A 23459-nucleotide genomic window follows, 5' to 3' on the forward strand; every position below is an offset into this window, starting at 1 on the left:
GCTCTTTTAATCCAATGTAGTAATACTGCCTGAGGCTGAGCCAATCGGTGGCAGCGATACTGAACAAGCTCTGATTAGTTTGGTCGATACTACTGCAGTATTGACGCGTTACATTTTTTAAGTAATTTTCATGCTTGGAAAAGCTTAATATACGCCAAAATGCTTGACAATATGCTAAAAAAAAGTGCTATTTGGTGAAACCGCAATATTTGAAGTATGATGTAGCGAAGGGTGACTGTAGTACAGGTGTGTCAAACTCATTTTAGCTCAGGGGCCACATTAGGAAATCTATTCCCAAGTGAGCCGGACTGGTAAAATCATTGTGTGATAACTTAAAAATAAAGACAACTTCAGATTGTTTTGTTTTTTTTTTAAATAGAACTAGCACAACCTAAAAATATACAAATTATAATGTTGTTGTTGTTGTTGTTTTTTTACACGTACACTGCAAAAAGTCAGTGTTCAAAAACAAGAAAAAAATTTACAAAAATTAGGGGTATTTTACTTGAACTAAGCAAAATTATCTGCCAATAGAACAAGAACATTTGGCTTGTCAAGACTTTCCAAAACAAGTACAATTAGCTAACCTCAATGAACCCAAAAATACCTTAAAATAAGTATATTCTCACTAATAACAAGTGCACTTTTCTTGATAGAAAAAATAATATATGAGACCTTTTTGCTCAATATGTTGAAAAATAGTCTTAAATGAGGTAAATGCTAGTGCCATTATCTTGACATAATGATATGTGCATGACATTACATTTCTTGAAACCAGCAAACTTATACTAAAAACTAGTTTATTTTTCTTAATGGGAAGGCAACAAGGCAACCGCTTGTTACTCTCGGGGTCACCTAGCCGCTCAGGCAAATCATATGCTCTAAAAATGCATTTTTCCATCAATAACATGACATCATAGCGCCAAGTGCGTGCTCTTTCTGTCAATTAGTGCGCATATATACAGCCCGGCCCCCAACCAAATTTTGTTTAATTGTAATTTTGAAGAATTCATCTGAATGTGCATGAACTATTTCTGTTCAAAATTGTTAGAAATGTCACATGTTAAATGTTTAAATATGAACTGTCAGTTTACTGTACTGTGCCAACTGTACTACTATATGAGTACGTGTTTTCTATTGTTTCATTGAAAATAAAACAAAAAAGTCAATTTGGCTGTCATCTGTTTTGAGACACAATTGTGTCAAATTCATGATTTTTTTTCATGCTTGAAGTAAGAAATTATTACTTTGAAAAAGTAGTTTTATACTTGTGAGTGTTGATGACACAGCTTTGCAACAGTTGATATTCTAGTTTCAAGCATGTTTTACTCAATATAGGTCATAAAATCTCACCAACAAGCTGTAATAGTTTACTGAGATGATTTAGGACCAAAACCCTTAAAACAAGTAAAACACTCTAACATAAAATCTGCTTAGTGAGAAGAATGAACTTATCAGACAGAAAATAAGCAAATATCACCCTTATTTGAGATATTTCTTCTTTGTTAGATTTCAGTTTTTGCAATGTACATGTTGCAGTTACCAGTATTCTATCTTCCTTTCTTGTTATTTCTACATTCTGAACAAAATATGTAATATTGTTCATCAGTCTAATAAGTGGAATTGAGTCTGGCAGAGTTTTCAAAATGCTCCCATTGGTGTTAATTTTTAATCTATCAGAAAATGGAATGAATAATAATATCAGAATCCAATTACAGGATCTTATTACTGTACTTTACCAATTTTCCTCAACTGATGTACTAACATCATGTGGTTTATCCTATACATATATAGCATAATCTACAACAAAACTTGTGAATTTGGGCTTATTTTATTAATCACACATGAAGTTGAAGGGGGACACATATTTATGTGCGCCCAGATTATGTGTCCCCGGTCCTCTATTTTATGGCGGTATAGCTCGGTTGGTAGAGTGGCCGTGCCAGCAACTTAAGGGTTCCAGGTTCGATCCCCGCTTTCGCCATCCTAGTCACTGCCGTTGTGTCCTTGGGCAAGACACTTTACCCACCTGCTCCCAGTGCCACCCACACTGGTTTAAATGTGACTTAGATATTGGGTTTCACTATGTAAAAGCGCTTTGAGTCACTAGAGAAAAGCACTATATAAATATAATACACTTCACTATCTTAACAGGGCACATAGCTCCGCCCCCTCTGAAGTCATGCACGCTCTAGCGACAGAGGACACAAATAATTGCTATTGTGACATCCGGTGGATACATTTAAAACAGCAATTTCTTTCATTCAAAAATGTCAGCTTATTTTTATACTTAGCAAACTCATCTCGCGGGCCGGATAAAACCTGTTCGTACGTTTGACACCACTGCTGTAATATTAATAAGTTTAACAACAATGATATTAACTAGATGAGGCAATTTCTGAAGGAATTGAGTGTGAATGCTCCAATGCTGAAGTTGAACTGAAATCCTGGAATTTTTTAAAGAATTGTTGAAGCAGAGCACACCATTTCCAAACAGGCTGAATATTTTGAAGTTGGAACAGTTTGAATCAGAAGAAAAATGTGGGAGTCGTGGAACTTTGAAGAATTTCCCATTGATTTCAATGGGAATTTCCCCAAAATGTGGGAATTTCGGGAAAAACAGTATTTAAAAAAACAAAACTTGAATGGTCTGAATGAGTTCAAATGGTTGGTGTTGGAATTTTTCAAATCGGTCGAGAAATTTTGACATAGTAACATGTTGAATTGAGAAATGGTATTAGGGAAATTTTCCAGTTAAAGAAAACCATTTGTTTCTTGTCCTGATTAAGAGGAATGTTTTGACGGTGGAACGGTTGCAATGCGTTGAAAAATGTGGAAGGAGTAGTTGCCGGAAAAAAGGGTGGAAATAGGGCTTTGGAAAAGCAGGAATTTCAGGAAAAACAGTAATTTTTGGGAAAATGGCAAAAAACTTGAATGGTCTGAATGAGTTGAAATGGTTGGTGTTGGAATTTTTCAAATCGGCCGTGAAATTTTGACGTAGTAACATGTTGAATTGAGAAATGGTATTAGGGAATTCCTGGAATCTCGGGAAAACCAGGAAATTTTCCAGTTAAAAAAACCCTTTGTTTTTTTGTCCTGATTAAGAGGAATGTTTTGACGGTGGAATGATTGAAATACGTTGAAAAATGTGGAAGGAGTAGTCGCCAGAAAAAAGGGTGGAAATAGGGCTTTGGAAAAGCAGAAATTTCGGGAAAAACAGTAATTTTTTTAAAAATGGCAAAAAATTTGAATGGTCTGAATGAGTTGAAATGATTGGTGTTGGAATTTTTCAAATCGGTCGAGAAATGTTGAAGTAGTAACATGTTGAATTGAGAAATGGAATTAGGCAATTTCGGGAAAACCAGGAAATTTTCCAGTTAAAAAAAAACCTTTGTTTTTTGTCCTGATTAAGAGGAATGTTTTGACGGTGGAACGGTGGAAATGCGTTGAAAAATGTGGAAGGAGTAGTCACCAGAAAAAAGGGTGGAAATAGGGCTTTGAAAAAGCAGGAATTCTGGAATATCCTGGAATTTTTTGGAACTTGGAAAAATGATAGTTTGAATTTCAAAGATGTTGAAGTTGGAACGGTTTGAATCAGATGAAAAATGTGGGAGTTGTGGAACTTTGAAGAATTTCCCATTGATAGCAATGGAAATTTCCCCAAAATTTGGGAATTTCGGGAAAAATAGTAACTTTTTTGAAAATGGAAAAAAAAACTTGAATGGTCTGAATGAGTTGAAATTGTTGGTGTTGGAATTTTTCAAATCGGTCGAGAAATTTTGACGTAGTAACATGTTGAATTGAGAAATGGTAGAAATGGTAAATTTTCCAGTTTCTTGTCCTGATTAAGAGGAATGTTTTGACGGTGAAATGGATGAAATGCGTTGAAAAATGTGGAAGGAGTAGTCGCCGGAAAAAAGGGTGGAAATAGGGCTTTGGAAAAGCAGGAATTTCGGGAAAAACAGTAATTTTTTGGAAAATGGCAAAACACTTGAATGGTCTGAATGAGTTGAAATGGTTGGTGTTGGAATTTTTCAAATCGGTCGAGAAATGTTGACGTAGTAACATGTTTAATTCAACAAAATGGTATTAGGGAATTCCTGGAATTTCGGGAAAACCAGGAAATTTACCAGTTAAAAAAAAACCCGTTGTTTTTTGTCCTGATTAAGAGGAATGTTTTGACGGTGGAACGGTTGAAATGCGTTGAAAAATGTGGAAGGAGTAGTTGCCGGAAAAAAGGGTGGAAATAGGGCTTTGGAAAAGCAGGAATTTCTGGAAAAACAGTAATTTTTTGAAAAATGGCAAAAAATTTAAATGGTCTGAATGAGTTGAAATGGTTGGTGTTGGAATTTTTCAAATCGGTTGAGAAATGTTGAAGTAATAACATGTTCAATTGAGAAATGGTATTGAGGAATTCCTGGAATTTCGGGAAAACCAGGAAATTTTCCAGTTAAAAAAACCCTTTGTTTTTTTGTCCTGATTAAGAGGAATATTTTGACGATGGAACGATTGAAATGCGTTGAAAAATGTGGAAGGAGTAGTCGCCAGAAAAAAGGGTGGAAATAGGGCTTTGGAAAAGCAGGAATTTCGGGAAAAACAGTAATTTTTTGGAAAATGGCAAAAAACTTGAATGGTCTGAATGAGTTGAAATGGTTGGTGTTGGAATTTTTCAAATCGGTTGAGATATGTTGAAGTAATAAATGTTCAATTGAGAAATGGTATTGGGGAATTCCTGGAATTTCGGGAAAACCAGGAATTTTTCCAGTTAAAAAAATCCTTTGTTTTTTGTCCTGATTAAGAGGAATGATTTGACGGTGGAACGGTTGAAATGCGTTGAAAAATGTGGAAGGAATAGTCACCAGAAAAAAGGGTGGAAATAGGGCTTTGGAAAAGCAGGAATTCTGGAAAATCCTGGAATTTTTTTAACTTGGAAAAATTATAGTTTGAATTTCCAAGATGTTGAAGTTGGAACGGTTTGAATCAGATGAAAAATGTGGGAGTTGTGGAACTTTGAAGAATTTCCCATTGATTTCAATGGGAATTTCCCCAAAATGTGGGAATTTCGGGAAAAACAGTAACTTTTTTGAAAATGGAAAAAAAAACCTTCAATGGTCTGAATGAGTTGAAATGGTTGGTGTTGGAATTTTTCAAATCGGTCGAGAAATGTTGAAGTAGTAACATGTTCAATTGAGAAATGGTATTGGGGAATTCCTGGAATTTCGGGAAAACCAGGAATTTTTCCAGTTAAAAAAACCCTTTGTTTTTTTTTGTCCTGATTAAGAGGAATAGGAGTAGTCGCTAGAAAAAAGGGTGGAAATAGGGCTTTGGAAAAGCAGGAATTCTGGAAAATCCTGGAATTTTTTTGGAACTTGGAAAAATGATAGTTTGAATTTCCAAGATGTTTAATTTGGAACGGTTTGAATCGGATGAAAAATCTGGGAGTTGTGGAACTTTGAATAATTTCCCATTGATTTCAATGGGAATTTCCCAAAAATTGGGGAATTTCGGGGAGAACAGTAACTTTATTGAAAACGGAAAAAAAACTTGAATGTTCTGAATGAGTTGAAATGGTTGGTGTTGGAATTTTTCAAATCGGTCGCAAAATGTTGAAGTAATAACATGTTCAATTGAAAAATGGTATTGGGGAATTTCTGGAATTTCGGGAAAACCAGGAATTTTTCCAGTTAAAAAAAAAAAGGTTTTTTTGTCCTGATTAAGAGGAATGTTTTGACGGTGGAACGGTTGAAATGCATTGAAAATTGTGGGAGGAGTAGTCGCCAGAAAAAAGGGTGGAAATAGGGCTTTGGAAAAGCAGGAATTCTGGAAAATGCTGGAATTTTTTACATTTTTATTTATTTTTTTTATTATTTTTTTTTATTGACATCCAGCATCAGACATTCCTATCCATTACATCATATTCATATAAATCATATATCTATTGTCTGCCCTAAATGTCAAAATATTTTTGTTTATATACCACCCATACCACCCCCCCCCCCCCCCAAAAAGTAATATCTACAAATACATCGATTAAATAAACAGAAAAAATAAAAACGAAAAATAAAAAAATAAAAATAATAATAATAATACATTAATAATAATAATAATCAGAAATAAAATAAAATATAAACAGATACATATATATGTACATATATACACACACATACACATATATAAATATACTTATATATATACATATACACATATAGGGAGTAATCCCTTTGTGGGAGGAGTAGTCGCCAGAAAAAAGGGTGGAAATAGGGCTTTGGAAAAGCAGGAATTCTGGAAAATCCTGGAATTTTTTTTAACTTGGAAAAATGATAGTTTGAATTTCCAAGATGTTGAAGGTGGAATGGTTTGAATAGGTTGAAAAATGTGGAAATGGTGAAAATTTGAAAAAATGGCCAATTTGTTTTGAATGGGAAAAATGTCCCGTAAAACCGGGAATTCTGGGAAATCCGGGAATTTGGGGAATTTGTCAAGGGAAAGCCCGCAATTCCCGAATAGGCTGAACAGTTTGAAGTTGGAACGGTTTGAATCGGGTGAAAAATGTGAAAGGTAGAGCGCACCAAAATCTGGAGAAGCATAATAATAAATAGATGAATTTTGGTGTAGAAAACCATACCATATTATAATTATAACAATATTGATTGTATTGTTTGCCTGAAATCTTTGTCCTGTGTTTTATTCTGATTGATTAATGACAATAAATTAAAAATGAGTCAATGAAACATTTGCAATAAACTGTATCAGCAATAAAGTCCTGCATGTCCTTGGTATCAATCGACATCAAAATCTGCAGTGTCGCCCCCCCAGTAATATATACATGACAATAAACTACATGTAAGGTGAACGATGACGTATATTTAAAGGAGCCGCACCACAATTCGAGCCTGTCAGCTCTGCCCCGTAATGATTTAAAAGAACAAATTAAAAACGTGTTCCATTTTAAATGGTGCCAGTGAGCAAATGACTTGGAGACCGTGCTGTGTTGGCAATATGTGTCACATAAAAGCTAATTAAACTCATATGTCATGCAGCATAAAAACAGCGTGAGCGCGCTCTCCCGCTCCCTTCTCTCCACGCCTCCTTCACACCGCCCAACTTCCGGCTACTCTTCCCGGTCTTCTTCTACCTGTCAGTCGGGTTCTGGGACTACAACCGGGTCGGTGTACGAAAAACAAACAAACGTCCAAGCTGCGGACAGTGTGGATTTATCGCGTTCGCTGGATTCGTGGTGGGCATTCCATTTTTTACTGCGGCTCCGCCCGGCGAGCGGTGCTTAAAGTGACGGGCAGAGTTTCTGGAGGAGCAGTCCGACAGCCGCGGCAGCAGCGGTGCGGTCCGACCCCCCACGCCGGACAAAGAAAGCAGGAAAGGGGGAAATAAGGGAACTATTCGACTAAAGAAGAGCCGAATGATGGATACCGACCTCTTCAAGCTCGTCGGTGCCCTGCTCATGCTCGGTAGGAGATGTCGCCTCGTTTGACTGTTGATATCTAATTAACCCCCACTGGTGTGCCACTTTGCCTTGCGCACAGCAAATCTCAGCTCAGAAACATCCATTTTTAACATGTACTTCCTTCTAGCTACTCACTTAATCGTTATTAAACATTCGTTTGAGCATGGCTGGAGTCGATGCAACCCCCTAATTGATTCGGCTTATTCACTTTACTAGTGCCATTTGAAATTTCAACATATAGTAAACTTTATTACTTAACAGATTCACAAGGGAGTTTTAAGTTGATATGAAGACAAAAAAATACAAGTGTCAATCAGGACCAAAAGAAATAAAATAATGAAATGATTAAAGCTGCCAGGTATGTTGTAGGTTGGGCTCTGGTTGCCTTGACAGCGGCAGAATTGTTTAGCAAATAAAATTTTAAGGGTTTGTGTTGCTTAATTTTGCATTTCATGGAGACACTGGCAGCTTGAGTTGAAGTCATAAAATCAAATGGTATTGTTTCCTCTCACTTCCTCCTATTACTTCTGTAAAATTGTGATGAGCTTTAAAGTCTCCTAGCAGGGCTTTTTATGGCTATAAACAAGGTTTTGTTGTGGCCCCATTATGCACTTTGATATTGTTTATCTTGGAAAAGCTATGACTGTGTGGGTGTTATTTAATGTCTAGAGGGCTTTCCTAATGTTGAAAAAAACAAACACATTTTGAATGTTTTAGATCGTTTTTTGTTTATGCTCTAGCTCAGGGGTGTCAAACTCATTTTGGAGAAAAATCTACTCCCAAGTGGGCCAGCCTGGTAAAATCACGGCACGATAACTTAACAATAAAGACAACTTCAGATTGTTTTCTTTGTTTAAAAAAAGAACAAGCACATTCTGAAAATGTAAAAATCATAATGTTGTTGTTGTTTTTTTTACACTTACATGTTGCGGTTAGTAGTATTCTATCTTTATTTGTCGTTCTCTATACTTTCTGAATACATTATGTGATAATGTTCATCAGTCAACTCATTGGTGTCAATTTTAAATCTATCACAATAAAAAAATGATATCAAAATCAAATTACAGGATGTTATTTATGTAGTTTGCTCATTTTCCTCGACTGGTGCACTAACATCATGTGGTTTATTATTATTATATTTTTTTTACATATGTAGCATAATCTACAAAGATACAAATAATTGCTATTGTGACATCTAGTGGACACATTTAGAACAGCAGTTTCTTTCATTCAAAAATTTCGGCTCATTTTTATACTTCGCAAACTCATCCCTGATTTTATCCGGCCCGCGGGCCGTACGTTTGACCTCCCTGCTCTAGCTATAAAAAAATCAATTTATGATGAATAGTTACTACTTGATGGAAATGAATTTACCACAACCAATTAACAGTGATACAAAAGGGTTTACTCTATTACTCTCGGTGACCAGAAGTAGATTTGCCTATGGGAGCCTGAGTGAGTGCATAAAAGACAACATTTTTAAAAAATGCAGTTCAAGTATGTTTATACGTAGATATTAAGAGATAATGTATTCATGTTTTACGAGTTGGTTAAAGAACTGTGTTCACTATTTGTATGAGCAATAAACAAAAAGACCACATTGACAACTGCAGTGCAGTTCAATCCAATATGTTCAATAGTCGTGTGTTTATATTCCAGATAATGTCCAGAGTTTATATGAAAAGGTAAAAAAAAAAAAATAGGTCGATAGGTCCAAGGGGAAAGAAAAGTGTTAGATATTGCCAACCGTGTGGAAGCCAATTTAAAACGGCAAAGTATTTTCAGCATTAATTTAAAAAGTAAACAAACACAAAAAAGGGCAAAAACTATGAAAATACTAATGTTTCTTTAGACATTATATCTTTGACGAAAAGGTTTGTCTTCAATATAAATTTAAGTATCACGGTCGTTTTAGAGATACTGCTTTAAATCTGTAACAGTGACGACGGTCAAAGTGATGCTAAGTTAGCAATTATCTCTATGGGCTTTTGAATGGCCGCCGCCACAATGCTGCTAAACCAAACTACAATTTTTACAAAGAACATGTTTGCTGACCCCCGAAAAAGGTTTATCAGAGACAAAGTATAATTGTATTCAGTCCATCCAAGTAGAGCAAGCAAACACCTGCAGAGCATGACGACCACGCTGATGATCAGCTGCTAAAGTGACCATACTGTCGTGGCCCCCTTAGTGGTTGTGGCCCCAAACAACCGCAGAGAGTGTTTATGCCACGGGCCGGCCCTGTCACTGTCTAACATTTGGACCTAAGCCCTCTGTGACTAATCAGGGTGTATTCACACTTGTCATTTTGGGTTCTGTTGATACGAACCTTAGTCCGTTTCCTGTGTTAGTACTGTTCGCTTATTCCAGTATGAACTCAGTCTGGGACCAAAATGCCTGACATGGCATTGTAATGACAGCATATCCAGACGATAGTTAAACAGAAACGCTAACTGAACCGTACTAAAGTGATCACCAAGGAACTTTTTTTCTTAGTACCAGACAACAAGTGTGAACGCACTCTTAGTCATGACTGAGGTGGGTTTCCAAAGGACTCTGATAGGGACATTACTGTATGTTTAGTCATCATTGTGTGTGTGTGTGTGTGTGTGTGTGTGTGTGTGTGTGTGTGTGTGTGTGTGTGTGTGTGTGTGTGTGTGTGTGTGTGTGTGTGTGTGTGTGTGTGTGTGTGTGTGTGTGTGTGTGTGTGTGTGTGTGTGTGTGTGTGTGTGTGTGTGTGCAAGTGTATTTGTGGGCCAGAAGGAGTTGGCTTAAATTAGTGCTGTGTAAGATACTCCAATGTCGCCAGCTCTCCTGTGGTGAATCAAGTGTGATTCTGGGGAAGTGGAAGTGGCCACCAAGTAAAATTCCCCCTGAGGACAACTTCCTTTATTTCCACAATTTTGCTAAATGGTGCATGAAGAATGAGTTATTTATGTAAGGATGTAGAAAAGAAGGTCGATACCTGATGGCTTAATTATTGCCGTTCACAATGGCTGGATGAAGAAAACAAACAAGCATTTAAACATAATGGGGCTCAGAGTTTCTGGGTGCGTAACCATATGAAATAATATGCAGTACATGATACTAGGGTTGCGCGATATACTAGGGCTGGGCAACTATATGATCAATGATCATATGGGTCGATCACGGCGATCAGCTCCGCGCATATATTAACTCGATCAAACATGGCGGAACACCCAATCGGATTCGACCTTAATTCCGCCCCACTTCCGGTTACAGGGTATGCAAATGTAAACTGAAGATGTGAACATAATGAACGGACTTGAAGCTAAACACGCAGCTCGGGGCATCCATCCATCCATCCATTTTCTACCGCTTGTCCCTCTCGGGGTAGCAGGGGGTGCTGGAGCCTATCTCAGCTGCATTTGAGTGGAATGCAGGGTAAACCCTGGACAAGTGGCCAGCTCATCGCAGGGCCAACACAGATAGACAGACAACCATTTGCGAAGTAAATGTCAGTTATGACTCGAGTTATCTAGGGCCCTATGATTTACATTGTTCGGAATCGCAGGCAGATTCAAGGAATTGTTCACTAAAAACAGAATTTACTATAAAATGTGGAAATTGGCGTAATGTGACTTGAAATGCTGTCATTGAGAGGAAAAGGGGAAATCATGTTTATACTCCCCTTAATGGAGCCGGGCCAGCCAGGGGCCAGAACTCTTGCCAGCAGCCCTGCACCCTTCTCGCATCGTTTCGCTGCCTGCTTCCGGGACACACGACCACCTCAAACTACAAAGCTAACTCCGAAATACAGAGCTGTACAGTTCCCAAAGGACTACTACATGTCAGGTGATAGGATTCTGTTGCAAATTTGATGACTACTTGTCGTCCAAAAGCTGTGTGAAAAACACCTTGCCACTATTGCCAATGCTAGCCAGTTGTGGACTCGACCACCGATCTTTATTTGTAAGTTAATGATAACTTGACAGCTTCTATGGCCCCTTCTACACTAAGCCGGCTAAGGTTATCCAGGGTAAATCCCACCTAACCTTACCCATGTCCCCCCCCCCCCCCCCAACCTAGTACGCATGCGCGGAAAATGCGAACGTCATAGTCACCTCCAGTGTTGCTTTGTGTGCAAGTTCTTAAATTTAACTTATCTGAACAATATCCAGTGTTGTGGTATTTCAATTAACTGGAATCCAGTGTGCTGTGGGGCCCTATTGTAGTGAATCACACCTGAGCCATCATAAATTAATCAAATCTTTAATGGACACGTGGAAGTAAACAATGTGATAAAGAACATTTTACATCAATCAATTTAGGGATGTAGATATCTGGTCAGGACACTCCTCACTCTTTTGCCTTCACCTTCATTGTCCATTCGTTTTTGGTGACTTTATATACTCTGGACCTAGACGTTGAGTCTGCGACATACATGGCGGACAATAACTGATACAGTCTGCTTTGCCAGTCAAAAAGCATTCACCGTTTTTCGTAGTCTTCCCTCAACGGCCAGGTAATACAAATCACACGCTACCTTTTTTTTATCACATCCATGGGAGCCCGCATTCTCGTGTTTTCTTCTCTTAAGGTAGTCATGTGTGATTTCCACAAGCGTCTGTACAGACGGAAGGAGAAACACGTGCATGTCTGGATGACTCGCCTTCATATTTCTAGCGGTTAGCCTCGAGTTACGAAACCACTTTATTATGAAGCTGGCTGTGGCGCGTTCTTTCTGACGTCACTTCCTGTGTGGGGCGCGGCCTTTCTGGCGTCATTTCCTCTTCGAACTCAGTTTGTAAACGATCAGTGAGTCCATCCAATGCTAAGAGCCGGAGATTCAAGAAAAAGACGGCGCACTTAACCATGTAAAAAATTATCCAAGGAGGGGAACCTTAAACGATTAATTAGTGTGGCCTAAACGGGGCTTTGGCTAAATAATTAGTCGTTTAAGGGGTTAGTGTAGACATAGCCTATTACTATAGTTGGCCCACCAGTGTTGAAATTATAACTGAGGCATCCTTGTGTGTGCTTTATTTTACTTAATTTACTTTCATTTATTGGTACAGCGTTTAGTTATTGTGTTTCTCCCGATATAATTTCCTTTATTTACTTAGAATGTTAATAAAATGTTGAACTGATGCTTAGTTTATATGTTTTTTTGTACAGATGCTTAAAAACTGTCTGGTTAAAAGCAATGTAAACATTTTTTATATTAATCGAGGTCGGATGTTAGAAAAAAAAATCACCCAGCCCTACGATATACGATAAAAAATTATGTAAGTACGGTAGAGCTTTTAATACTATCTTGATAATGCATGTTTATACATTCGAGCCATGTCCCGCAAATTTGACAGAGACAAGCAAATCAACGTGTCCTCTATTCAATGTAGCTAATGACCCTCCACAGTGCAAAGACATTTCTCAGTCACTAATCCTCACCTCCATGGCGGACAATGAACTACGTTTCTTACAAGTATCAATCCTTGAAGACAAGGAATAGCTAAACATGCTGTACTCCATAACAACTAGGATATGCTAAGATAGAGCTTTTGTATTTAAACAGTGGTTGGCAGATTGATACAAATATTGACAGTTGGGAATATAGTATCGGAATATTACAGTGGTTGAATTGGTATTTTTTAATATCAAAAAATCTTGTCTTATTTGTTATATTTTTACAAACTAAGAAAATAAGTCCCTGGACACAGAAGGACAATAAGGGCAAAAACCAAATGATTAGATCAGAGCTAACCGTAGGAAATCATTCAAATATTTAATTGATATTCTAACACAGCCATCATGTGTTTTGTCCAAATATAATTGTGGTTAAAAATTCAATGATTTTGAAAATCTTAAGGATCATCATTGGTATGACCAACACTGCCCCTGGAACTACTTGGTATTGGAATGATACCCAAATTTGTAGTACCACCCAAAACTAATGTAAAGTATCCAAATAACAGAAGAATACGTGCTTAGTGCATTTTAACAGAAATGTAGATAGAACAAGATATTAACAGTAAATAAAAAAAAGTGCAATTTCAATGTTGATGATGATAAGCATTTATTAGAAAAAAGAATGAAAGTTATGGCAAGCAGGTAAAAAAATATTTTAACTATGTTACCTAAAATATGCATTTAGAAGCTTATGTAGAGATGTAATGATATGAAAATGTCATAGCACGGTTATTGCGATATTTTTCAATGCGCTCAAAAAGTACTAATACGCTGAAATATTTAGATTTTTTTTAAATTAGGAAAATAAATAGACCCACTTTAAAAAGAATATTATTCACTGATAAAAGTGTTCTGGTCAGCCTTGTGGTGTCCGACACTATTCGGTGGACCTTGAATGCACTGTAAAAAAAGCAATGTGTTTGTATATGTTTAGATTAGGGTATGTTGTTTCTTAATGGGGAAATACTGTATGTTATTGACTCTTGTATTCATGTTAGCATTTTAAACCAGGGGTGTCAAACTCATTTTAGCTCAGGGGTCGCATGGAGGAAAATCTGTGCATTGAAACAAAAAAATAAAGACAACTTCAGATTGTTTTCTTTGTCTTACTTCGGTCAAAAATAGTCAAACACATTCTGAAAATATTACAATAAAAATATAGTAAAAAATACCGGCAGTGGTAAAGTTTAGATCCATGAAGGAAAGAAGAAAGTGAATGAATGTTTATAACGGAATACATTTCAGTGTTTCCCACACATTCATTTATTTGTGGCGGCCCGCCACGAAAGAATTACGTCCGCCACAAATAGACTTTTCGGAATTTTTAATTTTTAATTTTAATTTTAATTTTATTTTATTTTATTTATTTATTTTTTGTCCTGTCCAGCTTCTCAGGCAAATCATATAGTTGATGTAGATGCCCATATCGGCTGTTCAAATTTACTTTACAAAAGAGAAGTGTAGGATACTTCTCTTGTTGCCTTATTTGTATTTGACTTTATTAAAGGTATTTATATTATCATTTGGTGCAGCCGGGCCGGAGCAGGAGGGGATAGAAAGAGAGAAATTATGTTGCTGGTAAATAATATGGTTGTAGTAGTAGGCTAAAGTTAAATTATTTAGTATGCACTAATTAAAGGGGCAGAGCTTTAAGAGACATTTTAGCTTTCATATTTTATAAGATATATTTTTTGTAAGAACCACAATTAATAAATATATTTCAGTGAATAACTTACTGTTCAAATCTGTATATAAATATGTACATGAAGTGTTGTATATTGTAAAATGGATGGGTGGATGGACGTTTAAAACAAAACTGTTATTATTAATTAGTAAGTATACATGTTTTGAGCCTTTTTAGAGAAAATAATATCATTGTAGTAAATTATGCAAATTACTCGATGATGTCACGGTGACCACGCCCATAGCCACGCCCCCACCGCCACAGGTATCTTGGCAGTTTATGGGAAACACTGCATTTACACATGCATAAACATTTGCTTTCTTTTGTATTATTTTTTTATGAATCAAGTAACATTTATGACAAGCTTTTTCCAAAACACAATATAGAATGTGAGATATAACAGGATAATGCATACATTTATCATTTGTTTTCAAAACGTTTACAAAAAAGTGGGACCCCAAAAATGTACTGTGGGACCCCATTTTTATTTACTTAATGGGACCCCATTTAGAAAATTCCTAGCGCCAACACTGATGGAGTATTGGTGCGTGCAAAACAGCAGCAGGCGGCTGTGGCCTGCAGGCCGGTTCCAATACTAATCAAATATCATCCCGGGGGCTATAGATAATTCATTTGCGGGCCTTGACTTTGACACCCCTGATTTAAACCACCAAGCTAGTGCCAGTTCGTCCCTGAGTTTATCAAGTGTGGGTATCAATCACGTTTTTTTGATCATTTTAATTTAAAACAGTAACTTTACCGGGGTTTTTCATTACACCCCAAAGTGCATGTTACTGTTTCTTTAAGAGAATACCTCTTTGCTAATAAAGAGAATAATACAATTTATAAAGGATTAATTTTGCTGTGTAGAAAAACTTATTTTAGAATACTCCTGTAAGAAAAATATCAAAGCTGTGGAAAAAAAACTACTTCTGTTCTTCTTTTATATTGAAGTCCTGTTGAAGTTTTGCAACATCGGTAAAGCGCACGAGTAAGCCATGGCATTATTTTAGCTCTCACCAACTCACTAGAAAGGAGCGGTGAAAGTAGTACAATCAAAAATTGTATCATAATGTTAAATATCGCGATAGTTTGTCATTTCGATATACCATCACACGCTTGGTACTACATACCAAACCCATACAAGCATGGCTTTATGGGTCTTGCTTTGTTCACGGGGCTGCAATCATACTGGAACAAAAAAACGGGCCTTCCCAAAAACTCTTCCCACAGAGTTGGGAGAACCAAGGGATTACGCCCCATCCCCGATTTGAAAAATGATTTGATTTAAGAAGTGTCTCCCGATATTTTTCTGTACTTAAAGTACCTATTTGTGCATTGACATGATTTAAATTGAAGCCTTCATTGAAGAATGAATCCATTAGACAGGCGTGCAGCCATGAAAGTAAGAATGCATGTCCACTGTGTGCCTGCGGTCGAGCTGCGGCCGTGTCCGCCACACCAGTTACATCAAAATGCCAGTTGTGTCCGCTTCTTTACGTGATTACAACGCTCAGGCTGCCTGACTTGATATATATTCTTGACATATAAGCTTCATTTAAAGGGGTCTTGGCTAACTAGGCATTAGTGTCATTGGTTTTCTCTTTAACCAAAATGTGTTGTTGAAATGGCATGGAATATTTTAATCACTGTAAAAATCCTCAGTGTTTTAATATATATATATATATATATATATATATATATATATATATATATATATATATATATATATATATATATATATATATATATATATATATATATATATATATATATTAAAGCCATAACCACGGTGAACTCTTAGGCACTGATTTTATAGTTTAGCACCTCTCTGTGTGCAATTTTTACTTTCCACCCACAGTCTGAATGCTTCTGTATATATGTATATAGTATAATATTTAATATTTAAACAACACATTCAGAACATACGTTCTCAGGACTTGCCTGTGCACCTTACCGCCTTTTGCACTATTTTATTTTCTTTCCTTCCTATGTTTTGCATATTTGTAGACTGTCGCACTGATAATGGAGTTGCTTTTAATCTCATTGTATCTGTGTATAGTGACAATAAAAGGCATTCTATTCTATTCCATATATAATAGACGTGAGTTACGATTAGAAAATAGCTCACTTGTGTTAAGAGTCAAAGCCAAGCAATATGCCAGCATGTTTTTATCTAGCGTACACCCCTATTTTTTTTATTATAGTATATATTCTCAAGCAACAATACTCTAGAAGTGAAATATTTTAGAGTAGTTTGTGTACAGCTTGAAATCCATATAGGTTTACTATCCAATGAAAACAAGTCAACAAACAGCCATTATTGTTTCAATAGCCTGTAGCAATGCGCATGAGTGCCAAGTAGGGCTGGGTAAAATACTTGATTGAATTCATTATGGATCATTGGGGGTGTCAAAAAAAATTTGGTTTATCGAATAAGTCGAGATTCTTCTTTGTAACGAATGTAATCGATTTAAAAAAAATCTAATTAATTTTTTTATCTTTGTTTATTTTGTCCTGTCCAACCACTCAGGCAACTCATACTGTTGATGTAGAAGTGTTGAATACTTCTCTTGTTGCCTTATTTGACTTTATTAAATGTTTGGGTGAACCTTTATTAAACAAAATTAGTTTCTTTGAACTAATATACACATTTATCAGAGTTGTTTTATCGATTTTATGGAGAAATGTAGTTAATCTTAGAACTGGCACACAATGTTATTAAACATAATTGATTTAGAATCGCAAATCGGTTTGAAACGAGAATTGATTCTGAATTGAATTGTTACCCCCATGAATCGAATCGAATTGTGCGGTGCCCAAATATTCACAGCCGATTATATTATCTTTTGAATTTTGCAATATCGATTTACAAGGCATATTATCGATATGCATCTAGTCTGACTGTGCTAACAAAATAAACTACCTAGAATAGCTTACATATTTACTGATAAGAAACAGCTAGGATAGGCTCCAGCCCCCCCTTGACCTTGAACGGGACAAGCAGTACAAAATGGATGAAATGATGAAAATAGTGTTTTAAAATTCAATGCGTAAAAATTTAGTGTAAAAAAAAATTCAATGCAGAAATATATTTATTGCTTCAAAACTCAAGACCCACTTCTGGTAAATGAATACTGAAGCAGTCGATCCCGTCTCAGAAGTAGCCAATGAGGAGTTGAGTTTTCAGTCACATGACATGGGTCAACCGGATGTGAATTTTGAAGCAATGAATATTCTGCACTGAATTTTTAGACACCGAATTGTTACACGCTGAATATTAAAACACCATTTTAACAAACTGGGCCGCTCGCCTTTCGGAACCGTGATCCGGCATCCGCAGAATTTTTAAACAAACATACTTTGCTCCAAATGTTTTATTCAATCAAATTGTCAGCATCTTTTGATTGAAATCAGTCAAAACAAATTCGAAATGCAAAAAAATTCAGTTACATAAATTCCGTGTCAAAAAAGAGCTTTAGGAATAAAGACACATCAATTCTGGGGTTGCATGAGTGCTGCTGGCGTAGGGAGCCGTGGTTTATTTAGAGTAGAGGTGGGAATCCTTGGCCACCTCACGATTCGATTAATCATGCATTTATTAATGTGGACCCCGACTTAAACAAGTTCAAAAACTTATTTGGGTTTACCATTTAGTGGTCAATTGTACGGAATATGTACTGTACTGTGCAATCTACTAATAAAAGTCTCAATCAATCAAATTCAGGAGCTACGATTTGATTAAAAATCGATTACTGATGCATCTTTAATTTATGTATATTGATGCAGTTTTACATTTATTTTCATTTCATTGAATAAGCGTTTATCACTTGCAACTTTTAAAAACAGAGCATTTGTAATAAATTCCCATCACATTTATTAAATTAATGAAAGTGTGGGCAAAAGTGGAACATATGTGCCCTAAAGTAAAGGAGCTGGTCGGATCTCTTAGTGAGGTGGCTCGCTGCAGTCAGTCAAATTGTAGAACTGTCTGCATTACTTTATTTACAATAAATAAATAAAATATTGAATATTGACGTTTACTAAACAATTTTATGATCGTCCAAATCGATTATTTCCCCCCATCTCTAATTGAGAGAAACTTGAATTCCTTGAATTTTTTCTGAAACCCCCCCCTCCTGAAAATTTGAACTGTGGGGCAGATGGAGAATGAATTGAACTGAATTATATTTATATAGCGCTTTTTCTCTAGTGACTCAAAGCGTTTGACAGTACATCTAAAGCTGGATTCAAACCAGGAACCCCCATGTGTCTGGCCGGCAGCTCTACCCTCTGAGCCATGCCACCCCAATGAGGTCAGCTCGGACAATAGAAAGAGCATATTAGTAACAACCTATGCAGCTTTGGTGAATTCCATGCTCAAGTGAAATAAGGCCAGACAACTCGATTATTTTCAGTGGGTAGTAGGTCTGTACTGTTATACAAGCCGTACACTGACTGCAACTGTAAGTTACTGTACACCCAAGTTTTATCTGTATAGTTTTTTCCCTTGAGAATATATATTCAAATCATCGCTGAAATGTGAGCGATGTACTCACTTATGTGGGATTAATGTACTGTATAGAGTCCCAAGCTAATGTTACTTTAAAAAATGCAAATACAATGTTTTCTTATCTTATGAATTATAATCTTATAATGTAAAAAAACAAAAAAACAAGGACACTAAGGATGCAGTGAATAATTGTTTAAATCGATTGGAAAAAAGCTTTTATTTTCTGTTTACTTTGTGCAATTTCAGTATTGCTAATGTGTCTTTTATTACAAAAAAAAGAAGTAAACAGTTTTCCCTAAAAAACACATTGGGGCTATAAAGTGTGTTTTATCCGATTTCTCGATTAATCGAACGAACTAATTGATAGATGACTCAAATAATCGACAGCTGGTAGCCCTAAAGGACACGCAGGAGACAGTAGTCAAACGCAATTTACCAAATGCTTAAAGGCCTACTGAAATGAATTTTTTTTATTTAAACGGGGATAGCAGATCTATTCTATGTGTCATACTTGATCATTTCGCGATATTGCCATATTTTTGCTGAAAGGATTTAGTATAGAACAACGACAATGAAGATCGCAACTTTTGGTATCTGATAAAAAAAGGCTTTCCCCTACCGGAAGTAGCGTGACGTAGTCAATTGAACATATACGCAAAGTTCCCTATTGTTTACAATGATGGCCGCCAGAAGTGAGAGAGATTCGGACCGAGAAAGCGACAATTTCACCATTAATTTGAGCGAGGATGAAAGATTTGTGGATGAGTAAAGTGCAAGTGAAGGACTAGTGGGGAGTGGAAGCGATTCAGATAGGGAAGATGCTGTGAGAGCCGGGGGTGACCTGATATTCAGCTGGTAATGACTAAAACAGTAAATAAACACAAGACATATATATACTCTATTAGCCACAACACAACCAGGCTTATATTTAATATGCCACAAATTAATCCCACATAAAAACACCTAGGTGTTTGTTATGCTAGCTCCTAGCTACTAGCTACTAGCTCGAGCTAGTTATAGCTCGAGCGGGTAATATGGACGGGATCCCGTATATATAACCCGCCAATACAATTCAAACACCTGCACAACACACACACTCACTAAGACCGTTCACCTAACCCAAGGTTCATAAAGCTTACCGGTATATATTTAACCAAAGTTACGTACATGACACGCACGTACGGGCAAGCGATCAAATGTTTGGAAGCGTGCGGGTGGGACCTGATATTCAGCTGGGAATGACTACAACAGTAAATAAACACAAGACATATATATACTCTATTAGCCACAACACAACCAGGCTTATATTTAATATGCCACAAATTAATCCCGCATAACAAACACCTAGGTGTTTGTTATGCTAGCTCCTAGCTCCTAGCTACTAGCTCGAGCTAGTTATAGCAAGCGATCAAATGTTTGGAAGCGTACTCACGGTATTGCGTCTGCGTCTGTTAACAAAGTCAAAGTCCTCCTGGTAAGAGTCTCTGTTGTCCGAGTTCTTTGATCTTGACTGCATCTTTCGGGAATGTAAACAATGAAACACAGACTGTGTTGTGTTGCTGACTTCCCTCGCAAAATACTCCGCTTCGCACCGACTTTCTTCTTTGCTTGCTCAGCTTCTTTCTCCATAATGCAATGAACAAATTGCAACAGATTCACCAACACAGATGTCCAGAATACTGTGGAATTATGAAATGAAAACAGCTATTTCGTATTGGCTTCAATGGGGAAGCCATACCTCTGTTAAACTGGCTACGTCACGCGCATACGTCATCCTCCAAAGGCGTTTTGAACCGGAAGTTCCCCGGGAAATTTAAAATTGCACTTTATAAGTTAACCCGGCCGTATTGGCATGTGTTGCAATGTTAAGATTTCATCATTGATATATAAACTATCAGACTGCGTGGTCGGTAGTAGTGGGTTTCAGTAGGCCTTTAAATCGACTTTAAAAAATAATATACAACAAAAAATATCTTTAAAAGTTTTTTTACAACATTATAATTTTTCAATGTGCCAATTGGTAACCTGGCTTGTTAAAAAGCACTCTCCTAGGTTTGGAAGCTGACCGCTGCAGCTTATAAAACGCCTTGATTCAAAGTGCTCATGATCTGTTGCGTAGAGCAGTGGTCCCCAACCACCGGGCCCGGTACCGGTCCGCGGACCGATTGGTACCGGGCCGCGCAAGAAATTAAAAAAAATAAAAAAATTAAAAATTAAAATTAAAAAAATAATTTTTTTTTAAATTTTTTTAATTTTTTATTAATTAAATCAACATAAAAAACACAATATATACATATTGTGTATGTGTATGTCAATATAGATCAATACAGTCTGCAGGTATACAGTCCGTAAGCACACATGATTGTATTTCTTTATGAAAAAAAAAAAAAAAATCCTGGTCCCCAGCTACAAAAAGGTTGGGGACCACTGGCGTAGAGTATCCATAAACATGACCGCTACTTTAAGTAGGGATATTTGTCATTTTTACAATTATCGGCGCCGATGTTTGTCATTTTTACAAATATCGGCATTGGCTTTCTTTTTTTGGTAACAGCTTTTTTTATATATAATTATTGATAATTACTAATTTAATCTCTATTATCACCATTACTATCATTTCAAATGTACCATATTTTTCGGACCATAAGGCGCACTGTTGACGAAGGGGTCTATTTTCATACACAAGGTGCACCGGATTATAGGGCACATTAAAGGGGGTGTATTATGATTTTTTTTTCGACATCTTAAACACTTTGTTGTGGTCTACAAAGTATGTACTGTAATGGTGGTTCTTTGGTCAACATTTTGTATCGGTGGATGTTTTAAAGACCATCTTCAAGCTGCTTTCTGACCGTTTCTTCAGGATGCATCATTTAGTGGGTGGTCTTATTTATGTGGCTCCACTTAGACTGCGTCTTCTCCCTGTCATCTTTGTTTTAGTTGTTAGCGCTTCCATATGGAGTCTACTGACAGATACAAGTTAGGACTCTATGCTGCTTTGTATTGGAAATGGCAACAGTGGAGGATGCATGCCCCACAACAAGAGGATAGAGTAAAGAAAGAAGCTTATTGACTGGTGCGAACTACAATGGAGGATGCACGCACATTTTTGGGTATTATGCAGATCCCAAATACACAACAGAAGGTACCAATAAGTAGCAAAAGTTGGTTTTGCATAATAAGGCGGATCAAAACACCAGATAATATGTCTCCTAATATGTGCCATTTTAAGGTCGCTATACACATACCCTAATAATACCCGAATGTTGAAGCACAGTACGTCTAAATACGGTAGTCGTAATTCTCCGGCAATCCATCGAGCAGCTCGGCTTTTTAACTTACCAAAGTCGTAGTAAAACATTTTGACAGATTTTTGAGTGATGAGTGTAATGTTTGATATTTTCAATGAAACATGAAACTTTTTACGCTTACCCGTATTGATAGCGTCATTTATTGAACAGGCGTTGACTTGCAGTCCACACGTACCTCTTATGTGGGCCAGCTACTGGTCACACTTATGTACCAAATAAAATTGGTTCGAAGTTAGTAAGCACAACCAGAATTAATACAGTGCATCCGGAAAGTATTCACGGCGCTTCAATTTTTCCACAATTTGTTGTGTTACAGGTTTATTCCGAAAAGGAATACATTCATTTTTGTTCTCAAAATTCTAAAGACAACGCCCCATAATGACAATGTGAAAAGGTTTAAAAAAAAAAAAAAAAAAAAGTTTTTCAATTTAAAAAAACTAAGTATTTACAGCTTTTGCTCAATACTTTTTTGATGTACCTTTGGTAGCAATTATAGCCTCAAGTCTTTTTGAATACGATACCACGCGCTTGGCACACCTATCTTTGGGCAGTTTCACCCATTCCTCCATGCCTGTTCTGCTTTGCAGCACCCCTCAATCTCCATCAAATTGGCTGACAAGCGTTGGTTTTGAGTTCAGAATGTCTCTGTACATTGCTGCCTTCATCTTTCCTTCTATCATGACTAGTCTCCTAGTTCCTGTGGCTGAAAAACATAACCACAGCATGATGCTGCCACCACCATGCTTCACTGTACGAATGTTATTGGGTATAGGTATTAGACAGGTTCGTCAAACCCGAAAGTGTAATATACATCCCAGTCCTCTACATGTCACAACTACTGGTAACATCACTATAAGCAGAATGCCATTAAAAATCTTAATGAACATAAGCGGCCCTGCTAGCTCAGAGTACTTTACAAAATTGCTGAAACTCCCGATATGGAAACAGTCTGTTAGAGTAGAAGCATGTGTGTGATTGAGAGAGAGATTAAAGGACTCAAACTAAACTCAGTCTAGTTTTATTGCAGGGACCCACGAAGAGGATAAAGAATAGCCACAC

At 36.8% G+C, this 23459-nt stretch overlaps 1 protein-coding gene across 2 annotated transcripts in view; it reads left to right on the forward strand.

The window, feature by feature from the left end:
- Positions 1-7090: 7090 nt before the first annotated feature.
- Positions 7091-23459, forward strand: part of ptgfrnb (prostaglandin F2 receptor inhibitor b) — a 168070-nt gene continuing 151701 nt past the window's right edge. For both annotated transcript variants that reach the window (XM_062061599.1, XM_062061609.1), the window contains exon 1: positions 7091-7466. In XM_062061599.1, coding sequence (XP_061917583.1) covers positions 7418-7466 — 49 coding nt within the window. In that variant the 5' untranslated portion in view covers positions 7091-7417. The remainder of the gene's footprint in view (positions 7467-23459) is intronic.

Source organism: Entelurus aequoreus, linkage group LG01 (assembly GCF_033978785.1).
Source record: "Entelurus aequoreus isolate RoL-2023_Sb linkage group LG01, RoL_Eaeq_v1.1, whole genome shotgun sequence".
NCBI lineage: Eukaryota > Metazoa > Chordata > Actinopteri > Syngnathiformes > Syngnathidae > Entelurus > Entelurus aequoreus.